The sequence below is a fragment of the Falco rusticolus genome, chromosome 9 (assembly GCF_015220075.1).
Source record: "Falco rusticolus isolate bFalRus1 chromosome 9, bFalRus1.pri, whole genome shotgun sequence".
Classification (NCBI taxonomy): domain Eukaryota; kingdom Metazoa; phylum Chordata; class Aves; order Falconiformes; family Falconidae; genus Falco; species Falco rusticolus.
Window position 1 is genome coordinate 16,332,499 of NC_051195.1, and position 21,770 is coordinate 16,354,268.

At 37.7% G+C, this 21,770-nt stretch overlaps 1 protein-coding gene across 1 annotated transcript in view; it reads left to right on the forward strand.

Moving 5' to 3' along the window:
• Positions 1-21,159, forward strand: part of CABCOCO1 (ciliary associated calcium binding coiled-coil 1) — a 56,796-nt gene extending 35,637 nt beyond the window's left edge. Inside the window, exons 6-8 of the mRNA XM_037400070.1 lie at positions 16,735-16,857; positions 17,260-17,400; positions 20,099-21,159. Of these exons, the coding sequence (XP_037255967.1) occupies positions 16,735-16,857; positions 17,260-17,400; positions 20,099-20,161 (327 nt within the window). The 3' untranslated portion in view covers positions 20,162-21,159. The remainder of the gene's footprint in view (positions 1-16,734; positions 16,858-17,259; positions 17,401-20,098) is intronic.
• Positions 21,160-21,770: the final 611 nt, after the last annotated feature.

Genomic DNA, 21,770 nt, shown 5'->3' on the forward strand with positions numbered 1-21,770 from the left:
ACTTGCTTTGATTATCCATGATCACAGCAGCAGAATTCTATCGCTGTTGCCATAATTTCTAAAGCATAACTGTGCTAACATGAAATATGTATATATAGGTACATTTGCCAACTTGTTTTAATTTTTTCATTCACTTTCCTCCTCATGTACTGGGAGGGGCTGCTCATCAGTACACTGGCTGAAGGAAATTGCAGAATTGTTGCAGGAGAAAATGGAGATATGCAGGCAACATTTGCAGAATAAGTAAGCTTTTTTACTGTGGCTTCACAGTGAAGAAATTCAGGTTTCTGTCCCATAAAACCTGCCTCTTGGACCTCCGGGATCCCTCAGTACGCTAGCCAGCCAGCATTTGCTGGCCATGCACTTGCAAGTGTCTCAAAAGCACTGTGTGAGAGTATTTTTACACCACATAAACTTGCCAGCTTTGTACCCATTGAACATTACTCTGGATCAGGCCTCACAAGCTATGTGTATCTAGTAGCCTAATTCATATAGCTTGGCTCCTCCTGCAAGCTGGGTCTTGACTTAGATGGAAAAATGCAATACAAGATACTTAATGACTGTGGAAGGGAGGAAGACTGTCCCAGGGTACCTTTTCCTACCCTTCTTCAGGTTGATGCCCTCCTGCCGTGAGACTTTCCACCTCTTCAGCAGCACCTGCTTATTGTAAAAATGAGGAGGGAGAACTAAGCACCACTGTGACCAAAAATAGAATTCCCCAATTATTTTTTTTTTTTTATTGCCATGTCTAACCTCTGCTCTTTTAATCACATGGACAGCAGGAGGAAGGGGATGTGCTTTAACTACTTGTTAGGTATTAAGCAGCGCAAATTTTTAGCTAGAAATCATGCTGTCAGCTGGAAGTAAACAATAAGGCCACATATATTTAATTTTTAATAAATTTTGAGCTATGCCATTCTTTAATTACATTAATCAGGCAGGCTCCAACACTGCAAGCCTTAGGGCTTGAAGTGCAATTCCAATGCTTTGTAATAAATTTGCCGAACTTTGGAAAAAGATGAAATGGCTTAATATTAAACATTTGCTTGATTTAAACTTCACTAACCCATGCATTTTATCATTCATATTTTTTCAGTGCAATGTATTGCCACAGCAGAACGATCATAATAGTAATTGTGAGTAAGCGTTCCTTTTGCACACAGGTTTTGCTTATAAACTAGATGAATAAAGGGGCCTGGAGTATCGAGGGAATGCTAAAGATCTACAGAGCCTTTCACTTCAAGGTCATTGGTTCAAGCACACATCATTAAAGACAGAAAGTTAACATCTGACTGCTGCTTCGTAATATATATGAAATGAATTAGTGGTGTCAGTGGAGACAAGGAACGGATACAACCAGTTTCATAACAGGAAAAGAGGTAGGACTAAAGCCTAAGTCCAAAGAAGAGGAGGAATCAGGAGATACCAATTTTACCAGGCTCCTGTCTTCCCCTGCGTGCAGTCCTAAGGGCTGTATTCGTTCTTCAGTCTGGAAAGGTCAGAAAGGTTGTAGCCACCCTACTTGGTCTCATTTGATGTCATAAGTTTGATTGAGTTGAGTTGGGTAAATACTAGGTCGGAAAGGATCCAAGGAAAATTCAGATAGAAGATGGTTTGATGCTGAAGTAGTAGTGATCCTAGTTTGATGCTGCTAGGGCACTGCACAGCAGGCTCTTTGAAGGAAGCTGCAAAACTGATATCCTGACCACTTGTCATTACCTCAAGCGTATAAATCACAAGCAGAAAGCTGTTGGCCATGGTGTCCTCATGACTGCCTTCCAGATGAGTAATTACAGCCTGCCAAAGTTAATTCCCCAGTAAAGTTAATCAAATGAGGTACTTTCTCTTTTGATCAGTTGTGTGGTGGTGGTGTTTAAGGCTTTTCGAAAGATGCAGATGCTTTTCAGTGGTGTGATCCCTTTATGTGAGACCTCTAAGAAAATTAGGTGTGTTTAGAGGAAGGAGTGTGTGCAACATGGCCATGATTTTTATTAGCCACTTCATATTTAGTTGACAAAATGAAGTAATTTGCTTCTGTCTACTGTTGTAAAAAGTGCATTATTTTTCCCTTTTGTTCTCTGAACTACTGAGGCCTTAAAGGGTACTGTTCCACAACTTTTTTCTTCCTTTGGTTCATTGTTTTGAAACCTGGGCTGAGGCTGGACCCAGGATGCCTTTGCTGGATGTACATGGTTTTTAAGGAAATAAGCTATTTCAACCATTGTGAATGAGCCCTTTGACTTCTCCTTTCCATAGTGGCTTTAGTTATGTACATACACAAAAATTGGTTGTTTTTTTTTTTAAAAAAAAAAAAAGCTTCACATAAGTAACTACTTTATTAATAAGCTCTCTTTAAAACATTTTACAAGTAAGAAGGGAAATAGAGTGAGAAAGACCGGAGAAGGAGAAACTCAGCCTTTTAGATGAGAAACTCCACTATCTAGGCAAAATACAAAGGAGTTTGCGGGAAAAACAGAGATATGCAAAGCTGGCGTTTAGTTTGTTTCTTTTGCCCTTTAGCCCTTGTTACTTGTACACTTAAAGTTTTTATACCTTTGGAAGAGGTTTTAGTCACAGTTTTTTTATGGTTTTAATATGTGTATACATTGAAAATATTTAGTTATATTTTATATCTAATGTGGGATTTTCTTTTTTTTCTCAACACTTGCCTGGAGCAAAAAGCATTTTTTTAAGAACTCTTACCCATCTAAGCCATTGAATTAGTCTTAATGTAGCAGTTGTTAATTTATAGGTGTTTTCATTTATTTGTAATGGGGAAATGCTACTGGAAAATTTTGTAATAGACTCTTAGGAATGAAATTGTGGTTACGTATAAATAAGTATGTGATGCTCAGTGAAAGGATCTCTGGAACATTTCTGAATTTTTCATTCAATAACCTTAGCCCATGTTTGTTTTTATGAGGAAAGTGAAGTTCCAAGTGTTTCACTGAAAAGGCTAGATGTCTTTTGGAGTTAGTATGTCAAAATCTTCTGTATAAAAAAACATATTTCAACCCCTAGGTATTCACACATTGCAAGATTATTATTTCTGTTCATAAATGATTCCATCTAAATTCATATATAACTTTATTTGGCAGTAACAGTTTAAAACCTAATCAGAGTTGAAAAAAGGAAAGAGCTAGAGGTCAAAAATTAGATATTTTTGCAGTAGTCCAGGGGGAAATGTGCATAGTATATTTCAGTGCTTCCTGAAAGAAAACAGGGTAATTAATTCCCCACTTTGCACCTTGGGGTTTTTTGCATCGAAATTTGAATACAGAACTTTTTTGACATAAAAATCAACTAGGATTTAAAATTGTTGTAATCTCTGTAAAAAAATGACACAGACTTGAAGTCATTTAAAAAATATATTCTCGAATCACAAGTTATGGCAACCTGCGATATTTGGTTGGAGGATATTTAGGTTTTGAAAGAAAAAAAATAGATCCAACAGAACTTTTACATGTCAAAATATTAGTGCATCAGCTTTATTGGAAAAAGCTGAAATTGTTCAAATGACCTCAGTAAAACAATTTGACTACGATTCCCGGAATGCTCGTGAAGCTGACATGTCTACATGTTCTTAAAAAGTCATAATCCATCATTCTGATGCTAGATCGATGGATTATGACTTTCTGATGTCAGATCTGTGAATTAAGGCTTTTTTGAGTACAGCCTGCTCTCCAATTATTGCCCCTATTCATATATTATAAATCATTATCCCTTCACCAGGTAGTCAGCAGTTTCTATTTCCTAAAGTTTCAGAGCCTTCTTTTTTTAGCCCTTGTGGCACTCCCATTGAGCAATCAAAAAATGGAGAGTGCTGACCTGAGAAATAAAGCTTCTAGCACAGCAAATTGTTGGGGGAAAAACATTCATTTCTAATTCTTGTAGTTTCTGTTGAAATTAAGGGAATTAGATTAGATTGAAACAAATCTCATCCCTTTCCTGTACAAACAAGCAATATAATAAATTAGCACAGAAGTTGTTGGCGTGTATTGACTTCATTTTTAGGCACTCATGCCTGAGTGTCTTAAAAATGATGCTTTCTTCTGATAAGTTGATTTTTTTTTTATATGAAGACAGATTGACTTCTGATTTAAAGCTGAAATTTGCCAGTGTGCTATCTTAAGTGATTGTGTCTATTAGGTGCTGTTAAACTGAAATTCCTTTGAATGAATTATTTATAGAGTAATAAACTTACTTCTAATGCAATGGAGTATATGATAAAAGTAGAAAATGCTTTACTGTAACCAGTTTAAGTGTGTCAAATCAAAGTGCATCTTAAACAACTTTATTAAAAGATATTCAGACAAAAAGAGCTATTTTAGGACCTATCGTGCATCCAGAGAAGTCATTAAATGAAATGTAAGCATGCTATGTTGAGAATTATCTCAACAGATTTCTTAAGCTAAGGGAATTTAGGTCTAGTCCATATGTGGATGGAAAAAAATCAATAGTATGATCTTGTTGTTGTTTTTTATTTCATTTTGCTGTACTGATAGTTCTTCATTAGGATGCAGTTTTCACACTAGATGGCTGTGCATAAAATATGTCCAGTCAGTACATTGCTAGCGGAGTTGTTGTCAAAAAGGATGGTAATCGATGAAAAAGAAGGTGGTATAACAAGTGTGATAGCATTCGTCTTTTATTAACTGTTTGTTCTAGGCCTGTGTCTGTCGTGAGAGACCTGCCACGGCACTGGCTTGTGCCTCAGTTTCTTCTTTGGGTGGCCACATGGATTCTAAAATCCATGTCCCAAGGACTGTTTCCATGACACTTTCCTGAGAAACAGATTTGGTTATCTCATGTTACCCCTGTTGCTGTTCAGTCAAGGCTATTATCTGAAGCCGCATGAGAAAGTTAATGTAGTATTTTGCATGTCCTGTCATCAAGTAGTCGGGGTCGGGGAGCACATAATTCTTTAATATGCTGTAGTTTAATTCTTCTTAAAGCAAGACATTTTCCTGGCATATTCATCTCCTTACTGTTTGTTTCAGGAGCTCAGATGCTCTGGACATTAATGACATCCTTGCTCTCACCTTTCTTTCCCTGTTATCTCTTCTGCATTTTCAAATTTTGGCCATTAAGACTTCTAGGGTGCTGGTTTGTTGGGAGAGCAGAGAAACAGATATTCTATGAAGGCTTCTGGAGAAAACATGATTTCAAGGGCAAATGCCAGCACAGGGATGGAACCACCAGTGGGGCTTCCAAGCCTTTCTTGGTTTAGACGGCTTTCCAATGTAATACAGCTTTAGAGCTGAATTCTGCTGCCGGGGAGTTTAGTGCAGCTCCTTCTGCCATCCACGGAAGTAGACTCCAACCAGTTTTCCAATTTCCTGTCAAATGCCGTTGCCCACTAGATGGAGACATAATATTTTATACATTAGTGGATATACAGATGGTAATCAAACCCACCAGCTGCTGCCTGCTCTTTCTGGGCACCTTGCCAATTTACTGGCAGTATGTTGACTGGGAAGCAGACAGTGACACACTTTGATCGAAAAGCTTGTATGATGATTTCTTTTTGTTGTAATATTATTGTTTTTAAAAAAAAAATGATAAAAGAGATCAAGATGTGTATCTTGATCAAAGGGTACTGCTGTCTGCTTCCCCATCAGCAACTTCTAATTTATAGAAATCAGATTGTGTGGAAAGCAATCAGCAAAGGTTTGAGGTCTTTCTTGTTCTCACTGCCAAGACATGCTGACAAGTGAGAAAATTAAAATCAGAGAAGGTAGGGAGAGAACTAGTAAAACACTGGTTGAAATATAATTATTTAAAGTTCAGCATTTTAATAATTTTGGGGCTGTAAAAAAATGCAGTTAAAGTGCTCACATTGCCAATGACTTATATTATAAGAGCGCCTTAAGATCTTTCTCTGATGGAGGATGCTTTGAGACTAATTTACCACTGAGAGACAAATATATCTGTTAAACTACTTGTTGTCATGGAGAAATAACCTGCCTCTGGTTTTGGGGCCAAGTTTTTCAAAGGTATCTCCTATCAACTCTGTTTCTTCTACATGGAGCTGTGCATCCAGTATGATTTATTAGGGTGCATACATGATATAAAGAACACCTGCAACGAACACTTAAACTGGTAAATCCTATAAATGTGAAGGTAGGGTGTGCAAAGGGACTGTACTGAAAAATTGCCTATTGTGTTTGGTAAGGTCTTTTCTCTTTAGGGTCTCTAGTAGGGTCTTTTCTCTTTTCAGCTCTTGGTATTGATTCCTTCTTTAAAAGCCATTTTTTTGTTTTGGATTTGTTAGTCCTTCTAGGCTTAAACAGCAATTCACAGTTACATAGGTATAGATTGGTGTGTGTATATATATGGATTGTGTCGGCTGGAGAAAGACTGTGTGAATATTTCTGGCCAATGCAAAAACACAAACCCAGTGGCAGTGGTGACAGTTGCTTCACATTCTGCCAAACGCTAAAATCAAAATAAAGACTTATATGACAGGAGGACCAGGGTACATGATATTTTGCCTGCATGGAGAAGGGGATTATCAGAGGGAAAGTCTGACGTAGATAAGGAAGTGAATAGGGCCCAGCTCCAGAAGTCTTTAGAGTGCCATCTTTGACATGATCTTTGGATTATGAATCTATTGGAAAAGGCAGTTAAAATCTTGGTTTGGTGACAAGAGATACTGCTGGAGCCACGCTAGACTTTCAGCTGCTTCATGCAGTCTGGTGTGCTTGGCAGTTGGGGCCAAAGGGGAGCTTGAGATGAGAATAATTAAGCGTACAGTTCAGCACTGCGTTCTGCTACCGGCGTAGTGAAGACGGATCTGTTCAGCCTCACTGCTTCTCCTCTGCACGTGAGACATCAGACTCTGTTCTTAGCTACTTCCCATCGCTCCTGCTCTCTTTCTCTGCACATTGACCCACGCTTTTCCCCGAGCTGCTGAACAAGTCTCTCTTTCCACAGGACCAATTTAATTCCACTCTGCCTTTCTTTCCATTGCCAGCTGAGCTTTCCAGCCATTAGTGATTTTTCTACCCTCTCCTCAACTTATCTGCCTGGCAATCCAGACACATTTGATATTCCTGATAGGTGTTTTCTTCTGAGGGTTAGAGCGAAAGACAGCAGCTTCAGAGCAGGGAATGTCATGTTTCTGGGTATAGCTGTGCATTCTTAAGAGAAGGTGCTGCTGTTTGGCATTTGCTCCCTCTAGGTACTTATGATGTTGCTCTTTAGGAAAGCTGCCAGGGAAAAGGTGCTGCTAAAAGGAATAAATAGATAAAACCCTTGACATCATTGCTTTAGTTTTTTTCCATCAAAAGCTGACACATTGTCTTTATCTCATCAGGCAAACTGTGCAAACTTTATGATCACATTGTCTTTGCCTACTTTTGTAGAACTGTTTCTTAAAAAGACAAAACACAAGGGGAGGAGAGGAAAGCCAGTAGTGTACAATCCAACCCAGTACCCTTCGTATTCACTTATTCTGTAGCCGACTGAAGATTTTCGCTTCAAAGTTTGAAACATTTGCTCTGGATTCTGACTAGTGTTAAAATTCTGTGTGATTGTGGAAGCCTTCTTTGAAAAAATGGCAGATTTTTATTGGTTTTGTTGCTTGTGTGTGTGGTAATATTCTAAAAGATGAAGTTAACTTAAGAGTTTATAAGGGATAAGGAGTTAAGTGAGTGTTGATTTGTTGGTTGGGTGTTGTTTTTTTAATCTGGGGAGAAATTATTCAGTAGAAGCGCTTGTTTCTTCTCATGCTTTTTTAAAATAAATTTTGAAATATCCACATTGGATTATATGATTTGTCATGAGCTTCCTAACAAGTCAAAGCAGAGTGAGATTCATGTGCTTTTTCTCCAGAAACCATTTCATGCCCCAACAGAAATGGAAATGACTCTTCTCAGAAACCTTCCAAGTCAGAGTGGGAGGAGACAATCTTTAAGATGTTACCTTCTCAAAAACAACCTCACATCATCCAAGGTGTGGTTGGCTTTGGCACTTGACCAAGAGGAAACTTACTAGATTTCAAATCACCCACCAAGCCAAGCTATGCTGAAACAAAGCTTTAACTCTTGCGTTCACCAGGCTAACCCTGCCCCTATCCACAACTGCATTTTTATTTGATGTGAATGACAGTATTATAAGATAGAGTTAAAATAACCCCAGCATTCAAGCTGAGATCCAGTATAAACAGATTTATGAGCATGTACTGTAATAAGGAGAGCCTGTTTACAATGGGGAATGAAATTCAAGTGTCACATAAGGAAGTGATGGTTTCTTTTGACTAACAGGCGATGGTTAGAATATTGTAGATTCAAGTTATATAGAAATGCAGTTGTAAAGAAGTACTGATAGCTTTGATGTGGGGTTTTGGGTGTACTGATCAAATATTCTGGTGTTAAAGCAGACTAGTTTTACATGGAGTGGTGACTGAAAACTGTAACTCTGAAATTTGAGAGAAAAATTGGTTTACTTCTGCATTCCAAAATTGAGAAATGTATGTTAATAACTTAATTTTGATGATAAAAACATGAAAAATAAGTCCCTAAAACAGTGTTGAGTCAATTTTCTGATAAAATAAATTTGTTTTCCCAATTTGTGATTAAAATGACCTACAGTAAGATATTTTTTTTTAACTAGGTGTTAATTAAAAATATGGAAATGGATTTTAAAAACATTGCAGTTCACAGTGGAAGAATTACCATAACTGATTTATTCTCAGAGCCATGCCTGTTTTGAGATGTTTTTAAGATGTCTGTTATTGGTTGTTTTTCTGCATGATTGTTTCCAAAGCAAAATGTGATTCCAATAAAAACAGTAATTGAATTTACAGTCCACGGGACAAATTGTTGTTTTAACAGAAACTTATACACTCAAGCAAAGACTTTATGTTTTAGGTCTAATAACAAAGAACACAAGTTTCCCATTTTTATGTGACCGTATATCCTGAAAAGTTTTCTAATGTAGCATATTCCAAAAAAAATCTATATTGTAGTTTTTAAATTGTGTGAGCAATTTTTTTTTCCTCTTAGCTCAGAATCAATATTCTTTAGTGGTTTGTTTTTTGTTTTTTTTTAATGCAACCTTTTAAATGTTAGAGCAGATTTTTTCTGTAACATCAGCTAGAGGTGAATCAATATAGACAAGCCTATTCACATCTAATGCACCTGATGACTGAGAAGAGTTTAGAAAGAGCTTGTTCCTTTGTCGTTTGGTGGTGTGGGAATGTACAGAGCATGGGGCAGTTGTGTGAGGGGCTTTCCCGTGGCCAGTCCTGCATGGAAAAAACGTTGATTTCAGAGGAAATGTGTAAAAAGGGAAGGGAATGCTGTTCAAGAGTGCCAATAGACAAAGGCAGGAGGAGGGACCTCTGTCCAACTTGAGGCAGTGGTTACACATTACTATATCAACAGCAAAACATTATTCTTCTGCTGTCAGAGTGTCTCAGCAGAAGCTCCCAATCACTTCTTGAACCCTTTTTGTTTCCAAAGTTTCTTATAATGTTTTCCAGCTTTTGGGGGGAATCTTCTTGGTGCCTTTCTTGCATGTACATGGTATTCATGTTTAGAAAAAGCCTGAAGACTGTGCTTGCTGAACTGAGAGAAATCTGGTAGGGTAAAACACAGCTCCCTGGGCACGTGCCTGCACTGGCTGATGTGTACACAGCCTGAGACATGCCAGAGATAAACATACATGCTGGGGATAAGCATGTCTACATTAGCATTTTGTTGGCACTCTTAGGGCTGACCTAAAGCCCTGTGGAACAGTGATAGTTGGTGAGACGTTGCTGCATCTCAGATGCAACACCTGGAAAAAACAGCCCGGGATAGTGCCAACAGCTGTCTGACTTTTACCGTACATGCTCAGGGCTGCAGGAGAAACGTGTGGTGCCCGCTGAGTTTCTACAGTGGTCCTTTGAATAAAAAAGGGAATATTTCATATTTCCCAGCACCAGGCAAACCAGGCAGCCTGAGTGAGGAACCCAGCTTTCCTAGCTTCCCTGTATAGTCAATGGAAGAGGTAATAGGCTCTGCTCGCTGTGGTCCAGGGCAGGTATATTAAGCATATTATTAAGCAACATTGTTAGGTTCTTAGTTTATCTTATTCGTCCTGACAGTCTCTCAGGAGATGCAGTTGTCTTTGCACTTACTGCAAGGAGGGGTTTTGGGGGTTGACTAAGCCCCTAAAGCAGGTGTGATGAATACCATCCCTCTAAGCAATTTAATTCTTATAGGCCATTTCGTTGCCAAAGGCACATGCTCTCATGCAAACTGATTTTCTGAGGACATGAGTGAGTCTTTAGAAAATGTATGAAGCCTCCTCCCAGAAAGAGGTACCAAAATGCACTTGGCTGAGTATGCTTTCACATTTTTATCATCATGTTTTCAGCATTCACGTCAGATCTTTCCTAATTAAATGATTTAGAAAGAGAGATGTGCAACAAGGAAATGTGATGCTCTGGCATAGTAAGGTGAATGCCACCAAAATATTGGGCTGCCTGTTGAGCACTGGGTTCAATAGAACCTAATTTTACGGTTTTCTAATGTGATCACATCACTAACTAAATAAAAGCCTTACTTTTTTTAAGTACTTGTAGATGCAGGTAGGTGGTCACTGTGGGAAAGGTTCTTGTGTTTTGGGGGTTTTTTTTAATGGATTTGGATCCCTGTTGAGTATAACTGTACAGCCAGAATAGGAGCTGCCTGCTCTTTGCTTGTTTGACGGGTGCCCTTGAAGCGGAATGCGGGGGGGTGGCACTTCAGAGTCCTGACAGGCAAGGGTTGTACTTTCAGCTGCTAAAAAAGAATCCTTCACCCCTCCTCAAAATCTGTATGCATTGGTTTAAAAGGGTTTTGTTAACCTCAAGCATTTAAAATAGTGAGACAGATCCCAAAAAATCATGAGAGCTGCTTAAAAATAACTGTTGATTGGTTCATTTTGCTTGCAGTCTAGTTTTTGAGCTTTCAAGATTTATGTTTTCAATCTTTCCTCTGCAACCATAAGAGCTAGACACTAACTTTATTTTTAAATGAAAGCTGAGATTCTCTTGTAATCCCATAACTCTAGGGGATTTGGCAATGCTAAACACAATGTGAATTTAGAGTGACCATTCCAAGGTGAATCATTTAGCGATGTGTCCTCAGCATGAAAGCCAACTGGGGATTTTGTTTTTTGGATGTCTCTTATTTTGTCTTTCTAAATAATCTGTGAATTGGCAGTAATAATTGGAAGCTTGATAAAAGCAGAAGTAGATGACTGTAGCCCAGTAAAATCAGTATTATTTTTTTTCTGGTATGTTAGGATATTCTTACAGAATCTAGGTATTAAAGGCACTCTGCATTAAGATATCTCTAGAGAGGAAGGCTTTGGTTGTTTTTTTAGAAGCACCCTTTTCTACTCAGTCGAGCATTAAAATTGGCAGCAGTTCCTGGAGTAGCAAGAAAATCCTGGTTGTTGCCCTCATATAGTTACTGAAAACAGTAAGAGGATATGTAAAAGCTTTAACTCCAAGGAAAAATATTTATAACTGTGACAGTGTTTCCTTACAGTAATTTATGGGCAAAATGTAGGAAAGGAGGAACACGATCTATAAATAATATTCCATATGTAAACATAATGGCAGTAGCAAATTCTTTTTATTTAAAAATTAATATTGATGTTCATTAATATAAATTACCACATTTCAGATGACTCTGATGTCCTTGAGGCCAGATGTCACTGACTGATTTACAGCTTCCTGGGGGGAGGAGTAGATCCTGTTTTGTCAATGTAGGCACCAAATTGCTTCAGATGGCTATTTCAGACTAGATTAATTACTGACGTATTGTCAACCAAGTTGATTCACATCTCAGCTCAGAAACATGGAAAACTCTCTTTAAAACATATTAACTTGAATTCTGAAATGAGGAAAAAGAGCATAAAGTGTACCTTTGACTTACTGAACTTTTGTCTCATTTAAGAAACAGTGGTTTGAAAACTCCTGCCCGGGAACATGCACACAGAATTTCCATGTGCATCATTAGCAACTGGGGAACATACTTCAGAGGCCAAGTTTAGTCCCTCATTGATCTTAATTCTACTTTAAATATTAATACAAATGTGCACAGTGAAGGCGTCAGAAGGAAGCTCTGCCATCTTAGTCACGCTGCACAGATCATATATCTGGATTAAGTTTTTGAGTGCTTCATCATATCCTCCAGTCCTTCAGACCTTGTGTGTAACACTGCTGCAAAATAGGATGGCAAACATATTTGTAGAGCTATCAGCAGCTGGGAATGCTGGTGGGTGATGCCTCAGAAGGCAGGTAGGGTGGATTTGTTGTGTTTGCATATGTTGGCAGGTTAAAAAGCAGAGGGGGAAAAAAAAAGGGCAGGCTAGTTTGAGTTAGCATGAGACAGTGCATCTCTGTCCATTAGTTATTCATTCCAATTCAACCACATGAAATACAGGCAGCTAACAAACCATATCTTGTAAATGCCTTTTATTCCAGCAACTGAAATTCAGCACATTTGTAGGTGTGCAGCTGGGCATGCTTAGCATGAATGGCAAACTAATGTAAATTCTGTATTAAATATTTTGTTTCATAGCAAATCTCACATATATATGAGAAAGAAGTCTTTGCAGGTCTCTGGTAGCATAAGGTCCTGTGGCATGCAATTAAAAACCCAACAGAAGATACAAATATAGAGAACAACACAAAGAACACTTTTTTTTAAAATGCATCTGTCATTCATATAAAATCAAATCCATATCCATTGAAAGGCTTTGAATGATGTTACAAGGCTTTAGAATTGGTCCATCCAGAATGTGGGGTATTATTTCCAATCCTTATAAATAATTATTTTCCTATGTTTGCTAAGATTAGCCACAGAGAATTTATGCTAGGACTTTGTGGAGAGGAGTATGGAATTTCAGACAATATTAAGCTAAAAGGTGGTTTTAAAATGTTTCTGTGATACAAAAGCCTTGTATCAAAGAGGCACGTGCACCACCCCCTCAGTCTCTTTTCTCATTTATGAAATAAGTAAGCATAAACTACAAATTCTAGTTTTCAGCAAGTATGTTAGTAAATCCAAACTGACCTTGACCTTAGCTTTGCTAATTTACAAACTCTGATATTTATTCCCAGAATAGATTGTTTCCCTTCATACCACATACATAAATACTGCAAATCTTTCCAATAACTTGAATTAGGGTGTAAGTAAATAGCTGGGTTTAATCTACATAATATTTTGAGAGCAGACGTTCTGTGCTATGACTATTAAGATATACCCAGCAGCCATTTGTATAATACTAAAACCTCTTACATATATTATTAAAAGTAATGCTATCAGCCAGGGCTTGTTTTATGCCACAGAAACTTAAATAATAAAATACAGTGTGGATAAAACCTGCAATAATAGTAACTTAAGCAAAATGAATTTAAGTAACAGATAACATCTGGGAGAAAATGTAATGGTATATTGGTAAGTTATGCAAAGCTAATTGTATAATAAGTACCACATCTGTGGAACTCATTTATTAGAATGCTTTACCAATCTTCTTTCCTGCCATTATTCTGTTTTAGAAATTTTCCTGTATACTATTTTATTGTCTTTGCTCTGCCTACATTTGTAAAAAGGTAATTTGCTAGCTCTCAGCAAGAAGTATGTGGGTTTACGTACAGAACAACATGACACTTTTTGTACTTAGCTCTCTTTATGCACGCTTTTACTAGAAAGAATTCTAGAGAAAGATCGTGATGTGGGGCTGTACGTTGAGAATGATGTTTGAACACCAGCTACAGCCCTCAGCTGTGACTGCACCGAGGCTTGGTGCAACCTGGGTGGCAAAGAAAGGTGACACTGAAGGATATTTACCACATTAACTTCTGCTGGGTGCTAGAGCAGCCTTTAGCCTGCTCTAACCTGTCCAGATTCAAGAGGCCTTTGGGCACCCCACCACACCTAGGAATTAATAAGAATATTGTATTTAACTTCTGCTCCCTCCAGTCTCTTTTGGAGCATCCTTTTATCTGCAGCTGACACTGATATGCCATCTACATTTGTGCAACTGCCTTACGATTTCTTTATGTTTGAATTCTCTTGGACCCATTGGACCGCAATGTGCAGGAAAATATTGCCAATTAATTTTAAGGCATTATCATCTTGCCAAACTGTTTCTCACATTTCGATAGTTATATTGATTCAAGAGGACATTTTGAGTAATACATCTTTGTCATAGTGAATAACGCTCACATAATGACAAATCTTCAGGAATTAAAAAAGCAGGATGAATTTTTTAATGTAGGTCAGTGGAAGTAATTCACCATAAATTTACTGAGACTTCAGAAACTAGCAACATTTTTTAAAGCCACTGTAACTGTATAAAACTTACTGTGTCTCCTCTGTTTTTAAATAGATTTTACTACAGAGCCATTGGTGCTATTAAACATGAGGTTTTGTTCAAAGGAAATACAAAGACTTAATTGTATTTTTTAAAGGAAAGTATTGCATCAGAAGGATTCATTTAAATACATTTGTTGGCTTCAGGCTCTCGCCACAATTCATTCGTTCTAATTTTCCCCTGACTTGTTAAGGACACAATGTATAGGAAGGAGCAATGCAGAATGGCATTTTTAGGTCACTATATTTTGGCTGTAAACTGTGGTACTGCTCATAAACTTATTATTACTAAACAAAATACTTCATATTCTACACAGAAGTTTCACAGTCTTTTAAAAAAAAAAACTTTTGGCTGAATGTTGAGACTATTATGGCTCATTAAAGAGACTAGTTCTGCTGTAATTTCGTTATTTTTTAATGATCCAAGGGTTATTATTAGACATGGAACAGATGAGTAAAGAATGGCTCTCTTTAAAAGTACGCAGTGAAGTAAAAATATTATTCTAAAACAAAACCTCTGAAAACCTTATCCATGCTACACAAAAATGTATTTGATCACCCAGGAATTGATTTTTAAAAACCTGGTCTAGATTTTTTACATTACTTCATATTTTTTTAATTTGGACTGGAGGGAATAAATGGAATAATGATTTAATCTAAACAAAGAAAATGTTTTGAGTGAATAGCTAACCAACTAACCAAAAGATGTTATTTTAAGGAAGCAGAAAGTAATTGTGAATTCGCATCCAATTCAGCTAATTTTAAAATAAGAAAATATCAAGTAAGAAATCACAGAAAATGGAAATATTTGCTAAATCAAAAGAGCTCTTGCTTAAAAAAATAGAATTGGAAAACAAAGCTTCTTTTTGTATTAGAAAGAATAACATTTAGCTCAGCTTAAGGCTTTTTCATTTTGATGCAAAACCTAAACTTTCTGATTATTCCTTTTGTGAGTCTGTAGGCTTTAGTGCAGTAGTACTGTAAAATTTGAGCCACAAGTGATACAGGAAATCTGTATCTATAAAATCTGGATTTCTCCTGACATTCTGGAAATCTTTCTGTCAGCCTTTTGGGTTCTTATAAACATGGGTTAATACTGCCTACCTTTTCTAGAGAGCTCACACATGACAGGAAATCTTGAAGATAATGACAAAGTCCAAATATAGCTTCTGAAAAGCTTCTGGGACTACAAAAGAGATTTTTTTTTTAATGCAATATAGTACAATGGCTCTGTTTCCCTGTTCATTTTCAATTTTTGCGATCACTTTTGCAAAAGTATGGAACCTTTAATATTTTCAGCATGTTTAACTGTAGCAAGTAACTAAATAAACCAAATATCAAGCTAGCTATGATTTCAAAGGTATGAGGAAATTAATTTATAGGAGCTGCAATTACGCTGATGTGAATTAATGCAGTTGACTTACACCATCCAAGCAAAATCATGTTTATAATAGCTGACTCAGAACTGGAACATCTGCCTGGTATTCTCAGCGGGCACTTCCCATCGCAGCGGCCCCAAACATACCATTTTAGTATTATACCCTGTTCCTTGCATGTCCAAAAACGCCTTTTGTCCCCCTGTTTGGCACGTATGTTGTCATCCATTTTTTTTTAAAAAAAAGACACAAAAACTTGTCCCTTTAGAGGACACAGGGCTGTCTTCTGCATCACTTGTGAGAGCCTGAGCATGGATTAAGTGCTGCATCCAGCTGCTCCGGGTGGGGAAAGCCATTTCCTTGTCAGAGCATTCCTGGAGCCACAGTTCACACGCCAGCAGAATAGCACTGAGGTTCCCATGTTCACAGGAAAGAGAAAGAGGAGCAAATTGATGAAGCAGCAAAACTTGGGCCATTAGAGACTCTTAAATTATAGTCACATATTAAAATATTTTTCTTACAGCCTTATTCGATGCAGTGTCACTGCAACTTTACCCCACGTGACTCCTTTGATAGAATATCTAGTGGTCAGCTGGGCCCTCTAATTCGAAAATGCAACCAAGATCCCTGTTCAGAAGTGACAAATTTGCATTGGGAAGACTGCATGTTACCTAAGCACTGTGTTTGCTAAACTTAATTATCCACATGAGTAAGAAGCTGTAGTGTTATGAAATTATGAAAATCATCTGTTCTTTCCAAGTATTATAAAGAGGCCCCCTTGAGATGCAGCTAGAAATTAAAGCTGATCTATAATAATTTTCAGTATGCTTTCCAGTTCTGAGCACCTGGATAGTAACAAAAAAGGTATTGTTTTTTGTTGTTTGCCAGCCATTTCATTTCTATTTTAAAAAATCTGCAATAAACCTCTGAACAATAATTAAACCTGAATTACTTGCTTTTTCTTTCCTTTTATTTATTTTTTTTTTAAATACTGACAGTATGTGATTGAACTTGCCCAACCTGCAGTTCCCCCCTTCCCTGCTCTGCTGGAAGAAGGCATACCTTCGGATATCTATTCATCATTCATAATATCACCAACAGCTGCAGAGGCAGAATCTAAGGTATAGAATTTGTTCTTTTTCTTGGGTTTTTTTAAAGCTCTTTTTCTATGAGCCTCCTACTCGTTTATTCCCATTGGAGCCCAGCCACTAATGACATTTATTCTCAAAAATATAGCATACGTTCTCTTCTAAGATTGTATGAAATTGCTTTTAATGCATTAATCAGTCAGCAGAGGACATTTCTTTGAGTCAGCACCTCTGGGCTCTCACCCCATGCAACTTTATAACCTCAGGATCTGCCTGGCCTGGGCAGTGAGAGACGCTGACAGTCTCTGTCACAGCGAGAGTTCTCAAAAGCAGGCTTCATGCATTGCTGCATGTCTTTGGGCTGGTGCTGCTTGGTCTTGTAGAGAGCGGGAGGATGTTCTAACTCACATGTTTCTTGTGGTCGGTTGCTGCTAGGGGTCTGACCAAGAGGGTTACCTGGAAGAGCCCTGTCCAGAGGCAGAGTCCTCCGAGGCAGATGCTGTGGCTGGTGTCACTGCTGAAGATCAGAAGTCTGCAGTGGGTGAAATCCCAAATGGAATTATTGGCAACCTTGAGGTACTATTGCTAGAAAGAGATTTACTAATTCTGTGTATGGTTACTTAGCTAGCTCAGCCTTAATGAATATAAACTGTATTCATGCTAAAGCTGGCAAAAAGCACATCCATATGCTGTAAAAATGTGAATTAGCCTCTATAAATAACTCCTAGTTTAGTCAGCTTACATGTGATATGATAAAAAATATTCAGTAATATAACAACATATATCTTCAGCATTACTATGTGTTAACAAACATGGGCCAAATCCTGCTCTCAGTGATGTCAGTGATAAAATTCCTTTTCAGGGGTTCGGGATCAGCTGCTGTGATGGAGCATATGCACTGTGTGCTTAATATAAATTGTTAGATGCATCTGCATTACACATCCTTCAATCTTTGTAAGAAATAACACTTTTATGCCAATTCTAGACTTCATTTGCTAGGTGCAAAACTGGACAAAAGCTGCCTTAATGGTACAGATCAGCTTTCAGTATGTGGTTCTGTGGGCTTCATGAAATGGAAGGAAGGTATTGTCAGTGGACTTAAATTTCTTGTAGGGCGATCTGCTTCTCTACAGGGAGGTCTGTAAATTGAAACATGTGGAAAGCCAGCAGAGTAGATCATTGTTATTTTGTAAACTGCTCCCTCAAGCATGTGAAATTACTGAAAGCAAACCAGCTAGAACTCGGTTCCACCAAGGAACTAGTGGAATTCGGTGTTGTTTGCAAAAACCAGGTGGCATTACCACTTTAAACTTTAGATACAGCACACTGGACGTTGTTGACCGAGCAGCAGTTTGTTAAATATCTACTGTTACGTGAAAACAGTGTGATATTGGTAAATTGCTTTACGTGGATTATGCATGAATGGGAAATATAAATTAGAATAACGATGCCATCATTAGATCTACCTATTTGTTTTCATATTCCATTTCAACATGTCTTTAGAAACAGGAGGGAGCCTGGCCTATGTTGTCTTAATTCCTGTCCCTACCCGCTGAAAAAATGGAATGCCTGCTTTTCGCGTGACCTTGGTTTCGTTTGCATCAGCACTAAGAGCTTTTTTTCTTTACAAAAACTGCACGGATGAGAGAAATCCCTCCCCATTTTGTTTCTTCTTTTGCAACTCTGGTTATATACACAGAAAATAATTTCCTTTTAGTTTTTAAAAGTCTTACATCGATGTATCTTTTCCACCCAATTTCTGTTTCTTGACCTCCAAAGGAATCTTATCGTTAGATTTTTACCTGACACATGGTCAGACTCATACCATTTTGTTTTTATGTGTGAACTGTGATTTCACAATCTGCATTTTGTCTCCAGGGAGCATAAGGCAGCTGTTCCTCTACTTGAGACTAGAAAATAACTTAGCCTGGTATCACAGTGCTGACACTCAGTGATCACAACAGGAGCCATCGTGAAGTATGGTGGCAGCTGATTTTCACTGAAGGTAGAATCAGAGACAGAGGGATGTAAAAACTGAGAAGAAAGGGCAGCTGGGGTGTCTGGGAGAGGATTATCCTGGAGGATCAGTGTTCTGCAGCAAAGCAACTAAGTATACCTATAATCTAAAGGGATAGGGACATATTTGTTGATATGTGAGGATGGATTGAATATGGTGAATGCCATCTCCAGAGCTGCAAAGATGAGATAGAAATTCCAGCTTTTTGATGCTAATCTGAGCTACTCAGAACTGTGAAAACACTCTAGCTGTGGTTATCCATTGATAGGTTACAGTATAACACTAGCAGGGATTTCTAGGACTGGCATGTCAAAAAGTTCCTAGAATGACAAGTTACTGAGAGCTTTTCTGGGCCAAATCCATTCACTTTATCAAAATTACATGAAATCCATTAAGAATGTAACTTTAAGTTTTGGAACTGTTTATGTAGAGTCTGTAAACACCTTTGAGCCTGTTCTAGTTCTTGGAACAAAACTTTGTAACTCTTGGAAAGACTGTCATTGTAGTCCTTCCATTTCTCATGCATTTTTGCAGTGATGAATGCTGATGTGGAGAAATAGACATAAATTCCCCATAAAACTCCAGTATTTGTGGGATTTTTTCCAGTGATCCTACATTTCCAAATGCTATAGAATTAAAGATTGCTATGCATTATGATTGCCAAGTATTTCACCAGAATATGTCACAACGCTTGCACCTTCTCCACAAATGTTACATTGTAAATTAAACACTCAATGTCTACAGCAGTCTGGATTTCCAGAATTGTGTTTGTAATTAAGACAGACAAGCAACATCACAGAAATATGTCTTTTTATTGTTCATTTTCAGTAATGCTTTCTAATTCCATCCATGTTTCAGTAAAATGTATTACACGCGAGAACAAACATCTGCAGCAAAGGAAAACAGTGGCAACAACCAAATCCCAAAGCAATTTTTCTGATTTGGTGTTTATTGGTAAAGGCTGTCTGAGAATACAGGCAAATTAGCCTATCTCCCAAGGCAAGGTTACATGAGAAATGGCTGTCCCAGATCACTTCCTGTTCACGGCAGACATACCATACATCGGAGTTGTGCACAGTAATATGATAAAGTGTTATCATGTAAGTACAGGCTGAAACACCGTTATGTCTGCAAAACAGGAAGGTGTATAGGATAATGTCTGTCTTGCTGCACTACAGTGTGTCAAAACCACAAAGACAATGTGCAGCCTAAGATAGCTGCATCATAACCACTTTTTTCTTCTGATTTTCTTTACAGGCAGACATAAATGAAAAGCTGCAAAGGCAAGAAGAAGCTTGTACCTTCAGAACAGAAAATTAAAACCTCCTAAATAGCCAGATAAGAAAGGTGACATTGAATTTTAGAGAAATTGGACAGTAGGGGATGGCGTGCACAGAGGGCTGGCTCCCTGCCTGAATGTAATTATTTTTGTATAAAGGAATATAGTTCTGCTAACATTTACCTAGAAATAGTTCATCCCAGTTCCTCAAATTTACTGTGTTCTGCCAGTGTTGTTATTTAGTTCAGGCTTAAGTAGAAGATTATAAACAGAAGGATATGTAATTAAAACATGTTGAAGTGCAGTTTATATCTGAATAGAAATACTAATTAAAAAAAAAAACCTCACTGTAGTTTCATTCTCTCCTTTTTCCAGTTGTGAAATATTTAACAGTTTCTGCTTTACACCTATGCTTCTTTTCAGGGAATTTTGCTAGAAGGAGAATACATAAAGAGAAAACATAATTTTTAGGCGCTGCAGCTATAATAAGGAGAGAATTTAATTAACATGTAATTACACACTTTTCACTGCAGTTATTCATTGATAATATGTATGTTATTTCATTTTAAATTGCTTCCTAAGCTTTAAAACAAATTTAATATCTTACACTTCTTCATTTCCACCATATTAAAATTGCATAAGTGAAGAGTTTGTGTTCCCAAGAAGAGTTCCTTTAGATTTCAGGGGAGATTTTTCTGGAATGCATGTAACCTTTTATCTGAGAAAGTTTCCATATTTTGTCAGACATTATAGAAAAGTTTTGAACTCAAAAGGAATCTAACCAAACGAATGACCTCAGAAGAACCGGTTTAACATCTATGTTTCAAAATCGAGCCGGTATTAATTGTTGTGTTACAGAACTCTGCCCTAGAAAGCACATTAAATACAAGTCATGCTGTCAAGCGTAAAGTCTGGGTTGGATTACATGTTTAGTGGAATATAGGAGAAATAGACTGTTTTATTCATTACACTTTCATATTTGTTTCCGACTAAGTAAAAAGTTAGGGTTTGTTTCATTTCATCCCCATTTTTTATGGTGATAATGAAAAAGACTGCAAGCCAGACTCAGCCCAGTAAAAAAGAAAATAGCTTCAAACAGTTCCTAAAAGGTCTTGCCTGGTGCTGCCTGGCTTGCAGGGGTGTGCTCCCAGCTGGTGCGGGGACCTGAGCGTGCAGCCACAAGTGACCACGGGCATTGCCTGCACGTCAGCGAGGAGCGTTCCCGCAGCTAAAGACAATGTCCAGCAGCTGCATCAGGGCACCCATAGCCTGGGTGTGCTCTTCAGAGTGCACGGCAGATGTGGGTACGGAGCTCTGGTAAAGCAGTGGTTTGAAATTTAAGCGGGTAGAGTATTTTACTTGGTCTGCTGCGTTGAGAAAAATTCTTCTCCTGGTACATGATCAGGAGAAGTAAGCTCTGTAATGATTCACTTCCAAGTTTTCTAGATTGTTTTTCCCAGTGGTGGCCAGCAAATAAGTGAGAGCTTCCTTTCAGCTAAAAGCTAACTGTTCTGCTTTGAACACTGAAGGAATTAATGAAGAATTATTTGTTTCACCTTTAAAAAAATCTTTTGAAAATATTTTGATCTTTTTAAATTGTTAAGATTCCTGGTTATGTCCTTTGTTGTTTTATTGCTTTGAAATATGATT